A 17508-nucleotide genomic window follows, 5' to 3' on the forward strand; every position below is an offset into this window, starting at 1 on the left:
CAGACTGTAAATCAAGAGTGAACAGCAGCTGCAGCACTTTTAAATGCAGGAAGTGGTGTTCTTCTGGAGTGTTTGCTGAACATCTACTGTAGAGACCAGAAGAAATCTGCTTTAATAAGAAATTTAGCATGTGTCCAAGTTGTCGGTTTGCAGCAACTGAACTGGTGCTGGTGGGCAACTGCTTTGCTGTGGGAACTCTGTGGCAGGTGAGAGGCCATTGCTTCTCATATAGAATTGAGACTGAACTGTAAAGGGATATATTTTATTAAGTTCATTGTTTCAGTCTTATCTTTACAGCTTACAGAGCTTACTAGCACGAGTATGCCAAATTCAGGACATACATGTTGGTGTGGCCTTAGTAATCCACCAGTACCTCTTCAAAACAAAGGGATATCTTCTCTTTATCCCTGCTGTCCAGATGCTGCATGTACACCTGCATTTGAAGGAAACAGGCAAATTGAGTGTATTCTTGATCTGTACGGTTGAAGCACTGCAAGTTTGTCTGCTGAATCAATGTGGATATAAATATTAAATGAATCTGATGAAGTTGCTTACCATCTCTGTTTTGTAAGATGGAATAAATAAAAAAATCACAGCTTTGAACAGTAGTAAACAATGCATCAGTGTGAGGTGTTTATTCTCTAGGGATTACAGACATCAAATTGCATTTGCAACCCATTCTGTGTTTCGAGAATATATTACCTCTATTCACTGTCTTCACACCACAGCTCTTATTAAGGAGGAAACTTTACTCTTTTTTTTTCCTATTTTCTTTTCCCAATTACTTATTATTTGTTTAGGAATTGAATTAACAAAGCTATCTGACATAAAAGGGTAGCAGTAGTCTGGCAGATTTCAGGTTGAGGCATGGGTTGGCATCATGAGCCTGACAGATGACACTGCTGATGGTCAGGTGCCCTTTTACTGTTTCCATATTGCCCTTGCGTTCTGTGCATTTTGGGAATGGATCTACTACATTTCTAGAAAGATAGCCTTTCTCTCTGGCTATATTGTTTGTACAGCAATGGGCCTAAGAGCTTAAACAGTGGCCATCTCTTCTTTCCTGACGGACAAGATGACAATGTCAGTGTTGGTGATGGAAACTGTATCAGGAGTTAGAATTTTAACTCTGTGTAGTGTCTCGGTGAAGTCTAAAGAGTGTTTATCACTTAGTTTCATCATCACAGAAACCTGAAGGCTGCTCTGTTAGCAACAGGGACCCTGGAATTAATTGGCTTAGAATATTAGTTTCAGTCTAAAGGGGAGTAGAGTGGATGAGTAACGATTAGGAGTCACCTTAAGGTTCCATGTCTAAATGAAACCTGTAATTCCACTGCTATGAGAGATCCTTTGTTTGTGAGTACTTGGCTCTCCCTGAGGATGAAGTTTAACTTGGGCCATTTGTGTGCTTAAAGCCAGGTAATCCTTAGTCAGGTCATTGACTTAGATACCACCCTTCAAAGGAAGCCTTAGCACTCCTAACCTCAGCAGAAACACAGGATACTGTCATGCTAACTAACTGGAATCCTAAGAACTTCCACGATCTCTGACAAGGTTTATTTTTGGCTTTCTTGGCAAACTCAGCTGCCTCTGAGAGCTCATGGACATGAGTTCATGAAGCTCTAATTGCCAATTAAATTTGGTGCGAGGCAAAGCAATTATTTGCTAAACAAGTGGTGGATTAAGGAGGTATGGGCATATGTCTTTTTTTTACCTCTTTCCCTGGCATATTGTACTTGCTCCTTCTCTGATCTTTCTTAAATAAGATTGCATATGTCCATGATAGTTCCTAAATAGAGTAGTAAACCTTGAAGAAAGGAGTCTGTCTTCATGTTGCTGGGAGCACTAGAGTGGGAAAAACCTTTTTTTGATCCTCAGAAACTCTGAGAATGCAAAAGAAAAAAGTCCACATTTTCAGTTTCAGGATAGTGAGACTTGCATCAGTTATGTATCTTTTCCAGTTCAATGTGTATGTATAGCTTTTCATTCATTGCAAATTAGATATTTTAGTCTACCAATTCAATCAAGAGCTGCAATCACAAGGATACTGAAACACTATTAGTGTGGTCTTCTGGAAACTTTCCTAACCGGTGTTAGTAGCACTAATTCTTGGAAAAGAACTTGCATTTACTCTGCCCTGACTGATTCATTTAAAAAAAATACCCTAAGAGGAAAATTCCTAATGTATTCTTCTAAAGGCTTAGTTGAAAAGGGCTGTGAAGAAATTCTTTGGAGGCTTGCTTGAATCCATTTTGATAAGAACTTGGTTTTCCCTAACTTTAAGAGGCTTCAATCTTTTCAATCCGTGCTTAGGGCTGTTGGGCCACACACTGGTGTGCACCTACTTCTTTTTAGTCAACCTACTCCTCTTCTGAGACAGATGTGCAGTACCCAAACAAGAATGTTGTCATTGCTCTCTGTGGTCACAAAGGTGAGTTAGCATAACTCAAATGTAGAAAAGTCGCCTTTGTCTTCTAACTGTGTATCTGTAGCTATGCACGTTATCTGAAGAAGAGGCTCAGAATCTGACTGCCTTTGGATGCAGGTGACCTAGTTCATTAAGCAGTAGGATATAATTTTAATATCCATAGATAGTAAGATCATCAGATTGACCTGTTCAGTCTTTTTACAGTTTTATGGGTTTTTTTTTAATCTCTCCAAGTGTTAATGAGTTCTGAGACAGTAAGTAGAACGAACTAATGGTCCTTTCCCAACCATTAAATAAGTTCAATCTTTCCCCAGATTCGTATCCAAGAGGTGTTACTAGAAATTCACTCAGGCTAGATAACCCACCTATGAAAACTTTCATTAAGAGGAGGATATTCAGTAGAGGTTTTCAGAGCATCCTTTTAACATGATGAGATTGGAGTGGTAGGCATTTCCTTTTTCTTTGTGATAGGCTGTGGCCGGTACTGTCACCCTCCAAAACCAAAATTGCAGATTATGTTTAAGTGAAACTGAGAAGTTCAATTCAACCTGTCACAGTGGTAGCTTAAGGGGGATGTCCAGACAGCCTGAATCTACCTCCATCACTGGTGTGATCCCTTATTCTTTTTTTGGATGTAATTGCAGGGGAAAGGGCTACTTATTGTCATTTGTGAGTATAGCTAATGCTGACTAGCATAAGGAACTCCAGTTCCTAATGTTGAGATGCTCTTGAAATTCTGATTTTTGTCCTCAGACTTGAGTATCTTAACTTTCATGCCAGAAGAATTCCTACTGGCTGCTGAGTTCCTAAAGCTTTCTCTCACCTGAAAAAGCATTTTGTAATGGTGTTTGTTACCTGAAGGCAAAGATTTTCTTGTTTATTTCTTTTCCCTTTTGATCTTGAAGCCTCCCAACTGATTTGACACTCTCATAGAGCTTTCCCATGCGTCAAATGCTGAAAAGTGTGTGTTAATTCATATTTTACACCTTCCACAGTTCCATTAGAGTATCCTTTTGGCCATGTCCCATAGTACTGAGTGCAATGCAGCACAGAGCTTGTTGGACATACTCTCTGACCACAAGTTTCTTCTTCCATTAATCGTGTTTTTGAACATCTGAAATTTACTTGCATTGGTAAACTTTTTTTTTTTAATCCTGTGGCCATCTTCCAAGAAGATAAACAAAAGGGGTACTGGGATCTGCAGGATTGGCATATTTAGTGTTCGTGCAGTCTGACCATCCCACTGTCAGTGAAGCAAATGATGGGCATCTGTCATTAAAGTGAACAGAAAGTACACTCATCGTATCATTACTGTTGTTTCTAAGAATTTGGCATTTTTGGCTGGCATGTATGTCCCCATATCTTTTGTTTGTATGGAAACCTTTGTAGGCTGCTGTAGTGGCATCTCTACCAGACTGTTGGCATGCTTATAACCAGCAGTCAGCTGCTGTTTATTAACTTTCACACTTACTGTACGTGTTTCAGGCAGTGTTAAGGATCTTCCCTTTTGAAGGAGACCTGCTTAATTTTTTTGGTGACAAGGTCTTACCCTTCATCAGGGATTTCAGTCTGATGCCTCTGCCTTTTGAAAGGGCTGTTTCACCAGGCTTTGAACAAGACAGCCATATCCAGCTATGCTCATTTGTCTTCACTTTCACCATAGGAGCCTGCAGAAGAGGCTGGTGCTATGATTTAGGCAAAAACTTTCTGAGTTTGCCATAATATGACAAAATGCAAGCATTTTAAGGTCATGACAAGCTGCGAATCACCTTCTTTTACCCTATGAAAGGGAGTTATTTAGTCTATCAAATTACTGTATGCAGGAGTTTAGCTGTTCGGGGATTGGACGCTTTTGCAAATGGACAGACCTGTTTCAGATAGCCTTAAAGATGCTTTTTAGAACTGGAAGGTTCCATGAACACCTTGACTTCATAAGAAGGGCTAGTAAGAACAGAAATGTTGAGTGTTTCTGAAAAGCCTCTCTGCTGCAGGCTGCTGTGGAAGCTCCTCAGTATTTGTTCTTGACAGTTTTTCAACCCAGCCACCCTCAAACAGTGAGTAGATACAGTAACATTCTTGCTTGCTCTCTCTTTCCTTGACTGAGGTAATTTTTTCTGGAGCCTATCGCACAATATAACTGGCAGCCTGAAGATGTTGCCTGCACTCAGAAATTGTAGCATCAATCTGGGGTCAGTTATGTCCTGTGAAGTTCACCTCTCCCTTAAAGAGGGCATCTTGGCATTAGAATATATACATTTATTCATACTTATTTTGGTTACTAGTAACATCAGGAAGCATTCTCTTAGGTATACTCATGTTGCCAAAGGAATTAGTTGTGTATACAGGCATAGAAGGCTTGCTGGAATGGGAGATAACTAGGCTCTGGGTTAGCTCAGCTTATATATTATGGCCATATTTAGCATGCAAGTATGAATGAGAGGCTTTGCATTGTTACTCAGTCTTACCATGCTAAGATTTCTAATTCATTTGATGCAGTTTTACTCTTGTCAAGAGACCTTGATCCACAGTGGGATTTAAACCTAGATTATAGATGTTTGATGGGCCAGAATTTGAAACATTGTTCCTTTGTTCCAGTCTTCACCATTGGTGGCCTCCCAGTGGAGTATCTCCATTCCTGAAAGCTGCAGAACAGTTAGTTGGAGCTCCGTTTTATATCACCTCTCTGCATGCTGTTGCCATGAGGAGAAAAGTCCTTAAGTGTCTGTTCATCTGGAGACTCCAGGGACTCTCCTCCAGGTGAACAGCATTCTTGTGAGGGGTGCAGTTTGGAGATGGCTGGCGCATCAATGTACTCATAGACAGTTGCTTGAAGGAGACAAACCATTTATTGTTCTGTTACTGCTCCTCTATACCTGTGTGTTCATTTACAACTTGTCCTCCTTTATTCTTTGCCCAAGTCCCTGAAAGATTTCTAGGGAGTCATAAGAACGGTAAGAAAGTGTTCATCACCTATTCTGTGGCCACAGGCAGAGAGAGTTTGTGCATGCCCCTCTAAATACTGCTCAAGTAAACTGTTTCAGCTAACAGTGCTTGTAGAGAAATGTGCTCATTGTGACTAAGCATGAAGTAGTCTTTCTGAAGTTCTTCGGGTGAAGTGGCATGGAATAATTCAGGGCTTTGGCCACTGGTGTACTCTAGACTTACTGCCTCATGTTTGTGGACGGTGATTTTCCAGCTGTTTGACTTCTGAAGACCAAGCAGCTCATTCCTGCTGTTCTGTGAGGATGCTGTTCAGTTGCCCACAGTGGGATTCTTGCTTTATTCCAACTGTATTCTCTATGTTGTATTGGAGGGGGGAAGGTGTTGAACTAGATGATCTTTAAAGGTCCCTTCCAACCCCAACCATTCTGTTCTTCAGCACTGGTGAGGCTGCACCTTGAGTACTGTGTTCAGTTCGGGGCACCTGACTACAAGAAAGACATTAGTGTGCCAGAGCATGTCCAGAGAAGGGCAGTGGAGCTGGGGAAGAGCCTGGAGCACAAGTCTTATGAGGAGCGGTTTGAGGGAGCTGGGGATGTTTAGCCTGGAGAAAAGAAGGCTCAGGTGGGACCTTATCGCTCTTTACAACTACCTGACAGGAGGTTGTAGTGAGATGGGGGTTAATCTCTTCTCTAAAGTAAGTAAGGAGCAATAGGACAAGAGGAAATGACCTCAAGTTGCACCAGTGGAAGTTTAGATTGGATATTAGGAAAAATTTCTTTGCTGAAAGGATTTCAGGAATTGAAACAGGCTGCCCAGCGAAGCGGGAAAATCACCATCTCTGAAAGTGTTCAGTAAAGACATGGATAACAATGCTTAAACCAAACACATTTTAGAATAACCCTGCAATACTCTATCCCTGCGTTTTCTGAACATGAAATGTAGAAAATCCAGCCAAATATTTTAGAAGGAACAGAACCGGAAAACCCCTGCCTTGTACCACAGTAGTCTGCTGCTAATGTCAAGGAAACTTTACCCTTCCCAGTAAATGATTTAATACGAAACATTTAACTTGCTCCAGCAGACAGTGGCAATAATTCTGCACTAAAACACCAGTTCCTTCAGGCTGCACCTTTTCTGAAAACAGGGAATGTCTACTGGACCTGTGCCTGCCACCTGCATAACTAAACCTGTCTCCCTGTACATTCATGCCTGTGTGGGCTTGCTCACCATCATGATCTATGATGTTATCTCTGGGTAGGAAGAGGAGAGATGACTGAAGATATCAGGACCTTCTTCCAGCTTCAGCCCCTTCTCCCAGTGTTGGTTTGTTTTACCATAACAGCACAGCTGATTCCATAAGAGAAGCCATTCATGTGACGCAGGAAGGAGCTGCTTCCTCTGTAGGTGGATGTGTATAGTAGCTGTGCATTAGGGAGAAGAGCTGACGTGATCGTGGAGAGGGACTCTGGAAACTGGGTCCAGTCCATGCAGTTGCCAAAGTGTAGGCTATGGTTGAGACAAAGGTGGGAAAAGGAGTTGTACTTGAGCAAAGTCAGATTGGTGAGGGTTCAACGATGTTTACTCTTTGCTTAAAAGGGCAGTGCCAAGTACCTGGTGTGGGAAAATCAACTTATAGGTTATAGGTCCTTACTGAATCTATCTGTCAATCTGTACCTGCCTGATGGAGTTTGTCTGTGTAACACTACTTTCTCAGTATTCAACTGCCTGCTCACTTCCATCTTCCTTCTCTCCAGAATCACTTGTCAGTAAAATACCTGCGGTGCTTCTTTGTGTGGATGTGTTCCATGTATGCAGCTGTTACTGTACAGCTCTGGAGAGGCTGCCACTGCCAGTCTAGGTGGTCTTGTGCACTCTGAGGATCTAGTTTCTATACTTAGACTTGACAAAAATTAAACAATACTAAGTTTTGCAGGATGTTGTCTTCTGCATTAAAGGGTTATTCTTGTGCTTGGTTATTGTTTTAGCATTCTCTTGTCTGAAAAAAAAAAATTTGCTTGAGAGCCTTTTAGACTGAGACTGGAGAAGTTGTTTTAAATTCTTTTTAAGATGTTTAAAAAGTAAGCAAGTCTCAGAAATTTTAGACCTGAGGCTGTTGGGGTTTTTTAACATAAAATATTGGGGAGCCTTCAACACATCATTCTGTTTAAAGGCTTTTTTTATACGCTACAAGGTGTGATATAATAAAATCTCTTTAGTCAGTAGTTTGGTTATCAGATCATTGGAGACTGAAAAGCCTGCCTTTCCTTGCTAGTATAACAGATTTCTTATTATAGCTGGTTATATATTCTTTCTTATAGTTGGTTGTTATTCTTTTTTAACATTTTACTTCATTAAAAAAAGAAATCTTCATGGGCTTATTAAAAAAACAAAACTAACCAGAAAAAGGTGTTCAGATATACATGCTGTGTCATCATCTTCCATTGCCCCTTCTCTCTTTGTACATCTAGACATATCAAATAAAAGATAAAGTCTAACATTTAGAAGAGACGGTTTCATACTTTTGTTGTAATACTTTTAATACATTTTAAATTTGTAAAAAAGTGTAAACAATTGATGATTTGTTTTCTTTCTTTTTAAATGAGGGGTTTATGTCTTCAAATTTGTTAAATTAGAAATGTTAAATGGGTACTTTATCACTGAAAAGATAATTTTTTTCTTCTGTAATTCCTTAAAGTAGCTAAGACTGGAGGGTGTTTTGTGTGACTGGGAAATATTGCAAGTGCCAGTGTACGTGGAGGATGCTACTTTACACACAAGATGCAGATAGATGTATCCAGGGAGCTTTCAAGCAGGTTTAGCTGAAAACTAATCTGGAAAGGAATTTCTGTTGTGTGTGTCTAAATGTTAATGTCATGCAGAGCTATGAGTACTGTAAATGTCTGTTAGAAAACTGATCCCTAAACCATAAGTTTTTATTAATTCAAATGTCATGGATCGTCTTACGTCTGTCTGTGGTTATCAAGCTGCCATATTCTTACAGCTGAAATACTGCGAATTCTATTTGCAGTTACAGATGCCATTAAAAAAAAGGCAATTTTATCTATACTTATATGTGGAAAGGGTCCATTATATACCACCACCCTGTACTAATAAGCATTAAAAGTGGCTTTATTTTCTGTCGTTCCTTTACAGAACAAAAGAGATGAACATCTTTTGAAAAAAAGAAATGTTCCTCAAGAAGAAAGTTTAGAAGATTCTGATGTTGATGCTGACTTCAAAGCAGTAAGTTCCTTGATTCTGGAATTATTTTAAAACTTTGGTGATGTCTCCAAACAATGTATTCTGTTGTCTTGCAGTTATTTGAAAGCAAATTTATGAATAGATTCACTGTTAAAATGAATTTGATTGTATTAAATGTTTAAAAAGCCTATAATTTAGCAGTAAAATTACTAAAACACATTTTTTTCTTTTCAAGCAAAACGTAACACTAGAAGCTATACTGCAGGTATGTTACATTTAACTTTTTCTTTTAACTAGAAATGTGTGTTCTGTGCATTTTAGTTTTTACTGTTGGGTTTTTTTTCAGAACGCCACAAGTGACAACCCAGTGATCCAACTGAGTGCTGTCCAAGCTGCAAGGTAAAAATAAATAGAAAGAGGAACATGATTTCTACACATTTTTCATTATGACAGTTACTTACTTTACTTTTACTCTTAATTTCACAGAAAACTCCTGTCCAGTGACAGAAATCCACCTATTGATGACTTAATAAAATCTGGAATTTTACCAATTCTGGTAAAATGCCTAGAAAGGGATGATAAGTAAGTATTCTTTTAAAAATGTTTGCCTTTACTGGAAACTTACATCCAAAAAATATGTCATTATTTGAAATGAAACTGAGGATTCACAGCACCATAAAATCTGACACAGTGGATCACATTCCATGATGATACATCATAAGTTCTCCAGGGATATTTATTCTGCCACTGAAATGTCATTTTATTTTTTAGAGCATGTTTGAGCATATCCAGCTAGTGGAGAAAACCTTACTGCATTTCTCATTGGTTTTGAATATTTCAGTCTTTTACTAACTGTTTTTAAGAAACCTGCCTCCAGACTTGTTGTCTTGTTGTGTATATTTGTGTGAAGGCAGAGAACATGCCTGGTTGTGAACAGGGGCCTTTCTTTTCTAGAATACACTCATTATTAGCTTAAGTTTCTAGTTTCTTTCCTTCTTGCTGCAAGATGGGTTTTCCTTCTGGCTCTCTGCTGCTCTCTTATGTGATGGTACAACATGCTCTCTGCTATCATTCTTTATTGGAAGATAAAGTAAAGAAGGTAGGGAACGTTGAGCATGTAGTTGCAGGAATTTAATGACATGTAAGAAAAATGCCATATTCCACAAAGCATGAGCCCCTTATTCGGATACATGGAGATTAACACAGCTGAGGTAAATATTTTAGCCTGTCTCTGGTCTCAGGCTGCCATAAATGTATTTATAATATTTTCGTTTTAATGTATTTATAATATTTCCAATCTCAATGTTATTTCTGCAGCCGTAAGGGCTAGAAACTTCAAAAATGCAATTTGGTATTTTTGGTATATTTTGGTTACTGCAAAAATATGAAGCACGAGTGGCTTTTTTTCTAGCTTGTTTAACAAAACAGTTGCTTAGAAGGCAGCTGGCGATAATGTTCAAGTCAGGATAGCATTTTTAAAATGCCTGTCTGCTCTAGAAGTAGATTCAGTAGGTTCAGTGCTCTGAAAATGCTTTGAATTTGAATTTTCTGCTAGTTTTTGCATGATTTACCTTTGTATATGTTTAATAAGTCTTTCAAAATTGAACTCAATGCTTTCTTAAGCAGTTTTTTTAATTGTAATTGCTGTGTAATATCAATTAGAGTTAAGCTCTGAAAAGACTTCAAATAACAAATCATTAAAGCTGTCGTTATGTTATACTGAAATCTTACCACAAGAGGAAAAAAAAAAGGACCAGCCTAGAACTAGAATTTTAATACATTTGATCCTAGAATGTAAAGGTTTATTGGTAGCTGCTGACAGGTACGACTTTTTACCTCGTATCTAATTATTTTCTAGTCCCATCCCCAATAAAACCTTACAATCTTTTGGAAATTAATACACAAAGCAGGTGTAATAAGCAGGTACTATGTAAATAAACAGGTACTATGACTATATGTAAAACATGATTGATAAAGACAGAAAAATCATGGAAACGAAAATCAGTCACTTAACAATAAGTATTCTCTGCTCCTCCTAAAGCCAGACTTGCTGTTATAAACTTTCTCATAGCTTCCAGAACTCTTAACCTTTAGCATGTGCTTGAACAACAGTTTTCATGCAACCTGTTCTAGTAAATTGCTGTTGGTATAGACAACAGTTGAGAGAGATCTTGGAAGAGATGTTACGCCAGCTTTCATGATATTTGTAACTAATTTTACGTGCATTTAATAAGTAAGATTTAATACAGGTATGATGCTGTCTTTTAATACAGGTGCTAGATTTTTCTTCTGTCTGTGATGGAGCAGAAAAATTTCTGTATCCCAGTATACCAACTTGCACTTGATCTAGGATGTAATGTTAGAAGTATCAAGTTTGGTTAGATTTTTTTTATTACTAATATTAATTCAGAATGATGAATGGTTTACAAAAGGTCATAGAATGCCAGATCTCTTTTTTCTTACAGCCTTTTCCCTGAAATATCCAGGTTTGGAGGGGTTTTTAAAAATTTTAACCCAGTGGCACTGCTTAAATGTATATCTCAGAGTGGATTCAGCTAGTAATACTGAAATGAAACATAAAATAGTCTTTAGATCGTGTTTCAACTTACTACTGTAAAATTATTTCATTACAGTCCTTCATTACAATTTGAAGCTGCATGGGCACTGACTAACATAGCATCAGGCACTTCTGCACAGACTCAAGCTGTTGTACAGTCTAGTAAGTATTACAGTTTGGGGTTTTTTTGAGGGTGGTGGATACTGTGGCGAAAAGGGAGTATTTGGACAACAAATGCTATTTGTTGTAAAGCCATTAAAATATTAAATACATGTCTGTCATCTTTTTCTACAAATTTCTACATTTGCTCTTAAACATTAATCTGTTTGTCACTAACAATTAATATTAAGGATCCCAGACTTGATTTTCCCATAAAGAAGATAGAGAATGACAGATGATATAATGAATATGACAAAATGTTAGTCCTTTCTAATTCTTGGTTTGATTTCTGAAATCATGTACCATTAATTGCTCTGTGGCTAAAACTTAAGTTAGGAAGTAATTCTTTCTACCTTAAAGGTATGTTCATAAATCTTATTAAATTTATTAAATACATACTGTTATGTAAGGTTGCACATTTAAATAAACAGTTAAAAAATTACCATCCTTTCCTTGACTGCATGATTAATATATCCTGTACACACAGCATTTGTTGTGCTGCCTTTGTTTCTTTCTTAGTCAGACAATGAGAAAGAAACTGAAAAGAGATAGGAAAGAAACTCTAAAGGTAATTGAAGATATATTAATCAAATAAATTTTTCATTACTATATATATAGCTTTTATGTATCAGCACACTTATCTGAAAGCAATCACCTTTATGCTAACTACAATGTTTTGTTATTAAACAGGAGACTGTAGATAAGCAAATATGTAATAAATTGTCTGGGCTTATTCATATTCCCATTCTTTATTGAAAAGCAGTAACTTAGTTATTTGGGGTTTTTTTTAAGTGTATGAGCCTACCTTTCAAATCAAAATGCTGGTTTGTATGTTTTCATAGCTAATCAAATATCTCATTAGTTGTTAGATTCTGTACAGTTCAGATATTGAAGCAATAGAATAAAAATGCTTATCAAGATGAGCTCTGGATAACAATCCAAAACCTCTTTAAGAAAATCAATGTCTTGAGTTCATTTCAAAAATTCCTGATGTGATTGGAGAACTCTGTTTTTAGATTGCCTTTCTGGTGTCTAAATGTCTTTGAAAATCTACTCCCAAGTGTTTTCTTCCTTCTCAGCTTTGTTCATTGTTTTCTTCTTTGTCTTGTCCCACAGTGTTATCCTGTTGAATGAATGAATCTAACAGAAAGGCTGTTTATAGTATTAGCTTTGCAGGAAAAAATCTGGAAGAAATCTAAAGAAAAAATTTAAAGTAGAATAAAAATATGTACAGCAGAGCTGAAAGCATTGTTGTTACCTGAACAATTACTAGAAGTTCAAGCTGAGATATGTATTTCCCAAAATCTGTTTAGTTAATGCTTGAAAAGAACAAAATGTAATAGAATAATTTTAAAGAAGCAAGAAGCATTTTCAGCTTTACTCACGAAGTATGGAAAGTATGGAAGTTTAGTCTTCCCAGCTTTTGCTGGGAGATGAGTAAGGGAAAACAGTTTCCCAGCTCTTCTTCCTTTAGATAAGGGATGGTTTGAGGAAACAAAGCAATAGATCCTTGCAGCTACAGAAGAGGCTGGTGCAGCCTAAATACAGAAGAGGCAGCCTTCTGCAATCAAGAGGGACAGATGGAAGTTGGAAGGCCCAACAAAAGAGAAGTACTATATACAAGGACTAGCTCTTGGTAGGAGCTAATTTAGAGCGGGAGTAATTAATTTTTTTGGGAGCAGTAGATCAGATAACCTGCAACTCACACTTTCTCAGGTTGTCCTCCTACCTGAGTGACGATATGAAGTAACTTCATTCCTAGTTTTGAATGCACACCAGGATTGCAATCTTAATATAAACTACATAGTTGACTCTCCTCTCTGAAATATGTTGAATGCACGTATGACTGAGGTGTAATCTTGTTAATTGCTGAGAAGGAAGCTAAAATATTCCACTTGAGCTAATGGAAGTGGGATGATTGTTACAAGAAGAATGAGTGTTCTTAAGCAACAGTGTGCTGCTGTCCCTCCTAGCTTGACAGTTAGAAGCAATTGGTGTATTACTCATCTAGAGTGGAGAAGGAATTTTAGGTTGTCTTTATTCTTCATCGCTCTGTATTTTTCAGGAAAATACATCAGGGTTTTTTGGCTTATTATCACCTGTTACATGATCAACAGAATATTGATTCACAGTTGCTCACAGATCGTATTGCAATTTTTTAAAATTTCTGAAGCTATTTTTGCAAGAAAAAATACTTTTTAACGGTTTATAAATAGATCTATTTTACTTAGAAAGACTATAGGATGAGTATTATCATATAGAGATTTAAATTGCTGCAAGAATTACTGTCTTTCAAATGGTATGGGTTGTCTGAAGGAAAGTAGTGCATGGGAATAGTAGAGGGATGGTTTCTTAGCTCTACTAAATGTATTTAATTCCACAGAGAATGATATCTAAAATCAGTACCACTTGTTTAATCTGGTATGTTGCCGGCGTTATATAAGAGCAAATTAAAATGTGTCTTAGTACTGGCAGATGGATGTAAATCTTCACTGCATATGGAAACTAACTATAGCTACCTCTTGGGAGGAAGCTGTTTTCTTGAAGTCAGGATATGAAGCAGGTTTGCACAAGTAGGCATGTCATTCTGCTATGATCTTGGATACCTGGAAAATCTGAATGACCAGGACAAGAAACCTCACACCTGCATACTTGAGGGTCTTGCATATCACTTTGACAAATATGGCGAAATATTTAAATGTGGGGAGCATAGTCTTTTAATAGTTGCCTGTTCTCAAGTCTGTTTTTTCCTTTCTCTAGATATATATAGAAATGTTCTATACGTCCATCGTAATAGAAACATGAATAAAGCACAGTGCAGAAAGTGTTTTGTATAAATCATTGAAAGTGCTGTGCATATACCATGTTTCAGTATAAGATAAATCCAATCTTTGCATTCTACAGATGCAGTACCCCTCTTCTTAAGACTACTTCATTCACCACACCAGAATGTTTGTGAGCAAGCTGTCTGGGCTCTTGGAAATATTATAGGTAACTCTTGTTTGTTTTAATGATTTGAATTCAGGGAGCGTTTCATTTTAGAATTTGACTTTTTAAACATTGGCATTATCATATGAGACTATGTTTCCTCTAAATTCTGTGGCTTGATATAATTTTTTTTAGTATGTAATGTGGCCAGAATCAGATATGTACCTCCTATTTTTTTTCTAAATAATAGTATCACTTGCTATGCAAAATATTGACAGGATAAATTTTGTGTCTCCTAAAATATACATACATAACTGTACGTATGTATATTTAATTAAGCAGCACATTTTAGTATTACACTATTGGTGAGGAAACATAGAATTTCAGTATCCCAACATGTCATTGCATACATTTCAAGATTTTCCATTTTTAATGTAATTTCTTTTACAACAATTTTCATTTCTGTAGGTGATGGTCCTCAATGTAGAGATTATGTCATATCACTGGGAGTTGTCAAACCTCTTCTGTCCTTCATCAATCCCTCCATTCCCATCACCTTCCTTCGGAACGTCACATGGGTCATTGTAAATCTCTGCAGGAATAAGGATCCTCCACCGCCTATGGAGACAGTTCAGGAGGTAAATAAAGAATTACAAGACAGATGATTTTTTTATACTCTGGGCTAGAGACCAATTGTATGAATTTGTGCATGTTTTTTTATCACTGTGCACATGTCTTGTGCCACTTACCAGATGTTAAATGACCCATTTGGTGATTCTTGCTAAGGCTCTAATAAAGGTATTTGTAATATCTGAAACTGAGCAAGACTGAAGACTGATGAGCTATACATTAAAATGGACACAACAAAAAATTAACACAGTGGAAAGTGTTAACATATTCAGCATTTCATGTTTTTATTTAAAAAAAAGGCTACGAATATGATTCTGTATATAAAAGTATCCAAATGTAATTTTCAGTAAGAGCAAATGTAAGTAAACTAATGAATGTAGTGTAGTTTGTGTTTGTGTAGTTTGTGTAGCTGTCAATTGACTTGGCAGTCAATGCCAAGTCCCAGCCTGAGATGAGAAGCATCTGAAAATCCTTTTAAACTGGTGAACAGAGCAAATGCTATGTTTATAGAACAGACACAGTTAGTAAAATGGTGCTATTTGACTGGAACTATAGTTGTAATGTAAGTAAAGTTCTTCATTTTAAGATTAATTCCAAAGTGTAGGTAGTTTTTGAAGCCATGTGAAGTATGATACTGTTAACTAAACTTTAGTGACATTTTTAAAGTGAAACAAAGAACAGAGAAGCTTTTACACATACTACTTTACTAAATAAAAAACTCTGTTCTAAGCAGTCTTATCACAGCTCATATATATATGCGCTTATAAAAATAAAACTTTAATCCAACAGGTTGTGTGTATTGATACTAGGCTAATGATTTTTATTATATGTGTGGTAACAGAGCTTTCAAAATAGCAAACGTGTATCTTATCTCTGTTTGCTTGTTTTCCCTCAAAATACAGTCTGCACTCTGTGTGTCTGAAATATAGTCCTGTCTCATATTTTTACAAATTTTAAATACGATGCACGTATTTTTGTCCATACTTTGAGGGAGTGACCAGCTGCTGGGAAGTGTGTGAATACAATATGCTAATACAGACTCAAGCTAAGTTGTGACTGCAGTACTTGGATTCTTGATTGTACCACTAGTTTTATTCTTTTGTAATGACTGATGAACTTCTTTACAGATTTTGCCAGCATTGTGTGTTCTCATTTATCATACAGATATAAACGTAAGTACTTTCTAAAGTTTTCAATATTTAAATTCTCTGTTTTCTCTAGAAAGAAAAAGCTGCAGGATTGTGATTAAGTAGCAAACTTGGTTTTGTGCATTAATTTATTAATAATTAATAAATACACAAATATGAAGACTAATATAACTGTAGTCTCTCAGAGCACAAAAGAGAAAGTGCAAATACATTTCTGAAATAACCTTTTCTAAAAGTTGGGATTTTTGCATCCTTTACATTAGAAGTATGTTAAAAAATTCCTATCTTGCAGAATTGAGCTCTAGAAAATGAAAGCACCAGCTTTACCATCAGCTTCACTTTAATTCTGCCCCAATTTAAAATTTTGCATAGAGGATATATAATGCATGTGTAAAAAAAATACATTTAATTCCACATATCAATCAAATACTGTGAGTGTAAGTGTAAACCTCAATTTTGTAACCTGTTGGGTGCCTGACTTCGCTACCTGTTTCACTAAAGAAATAACAAGTGAAAACACATTTAAATGAACAGCAATAAACTACTGTTTTCTGGCACCTTTGACAACCTTCATGTTTATAATACTAAACCTCCAGTACTTCCCACATTCCTGCTCCGTGGGTTTACCTATATTTTTCCAAGTAAGGTCCTTGGAAGTGTAGACTTACTTCCTAAAGCCATACACTGGGATTTCAGAAACAAAGATCTCTGTAACTAAGGATACCAAGCTGCTCTTCTTCTCCTGTCAGGCCTTTGTAATCTCTACAGTGATCCTTTAATTTAGGGAAGAAGGAAGTGAACCCTTGTGGTGGGTCTGGGGATAAAGCATAAGGTTGGTGGAACTGTCATTCGTTACTTCCATGCTGTAGTAGTGGTGTTTCTGCTGTTCTTTTAATGGTGAAGTGGGCTTGGCTCCATGAAATATTTGCACAGTTTAATCTGGGATTTTGCCAGGGTTTTCCCAGTGTAATGAGTGGGAGACAGCACATGGTGACATTTCAATGCATAACTTGGACAAACCTGAATGGAAATACATAGCAAAGCCAAATATACTTCAAACCTATAGGCAGCTTTCCCCTGCCAAATCTGAAAGCTTTTGCAAGCAATGATTGTATGAGAGCTTATTGAAGTAGATATGAGAATCTGTGATTCCAGGTTTTGACTGATCTCAATTAGGGTGTCCGTCATTTTGATCCTGAGAGTCAGGTGCTAGTTTGGAGGTACCAGTCTGGTCCCAGCCTCTCTGTACTGGAGCAGCAAACCTATCTTTGGAGATGAGTCAGTAATGCAGGTAGGTCAGCCCACAGTCCTGTGAGCACTTCTGGCGGCTGCTGCTCTCGTCACCAACAGGGCTGTGGGGCAGCAAACTGGTGAGGCACCATCTCTCACTGCTTCTGCTGCGATACTGGCTCCACTGCAGCACATTCTGCTGTCCCTGCAGCATAGGAGGCGAAGGCAGCAGCAGGCTGCATCAAGAGAGCATTAGGTCTGTGCTGGCTGGCATCTGGAGCTGG

General features: G+C 37.4%; 1 protein-coding gene across 1 annotated transcript in view; it reads left to right on the forward strand.

Moving 5' to 3' along the window:
- KPNA3 (karyopherin subunit alpha 3) overlaps window positions 1–17508 on the forward strand; it is a 50302-nt gene that overhangs the window by 21997 nt on the left and 10797 nt on the right. The window contains exons 3-10 of the mRNA XM_032679335.1: window positions 8525–8614; window positions 8808–8837; window positions 8919–8971; window positions 9059–9154; window positions 11206–11291; window positions 14193–14279; window positions 14685–14854; window positions 15974–16018. Of these exons, the coding sequence (XP_032535226.1) occupies window positions 8525–8614; window positions 8808–8837; window positions 8919–8971; window positions 9059–9154; window positions 11206–11291; window positions 14193–14279; window positions 14685–14854; window positions 15974–16018 (657 nt within the window). The remainder of the gene's footprint in view (window positions 1–8524; window positions 8615–8807; window positions 8838–8918; window positions 8972–9058; window positions 9155–11205; window positions 11292–14192; window positions 14280–14684; window positions 14855–15973; window positions 16019–17508) is intronic.

This window comes from Chiroxiphia lanceolata, chromosome 2, assembly GCF_009829145.1.
Source record: "Chiroxiphia lanceolata isolate bChiLan1 chromosome 2, bChiLan1.pri, whole genome shotgun sequence".
Classification (NCBI taxonomy): Eukaryota; Metazoa; Chordata; class Aves; order Passeriformes; family Pipridae; genus Chiroxiphia; species Chiroxiphia lanceolata.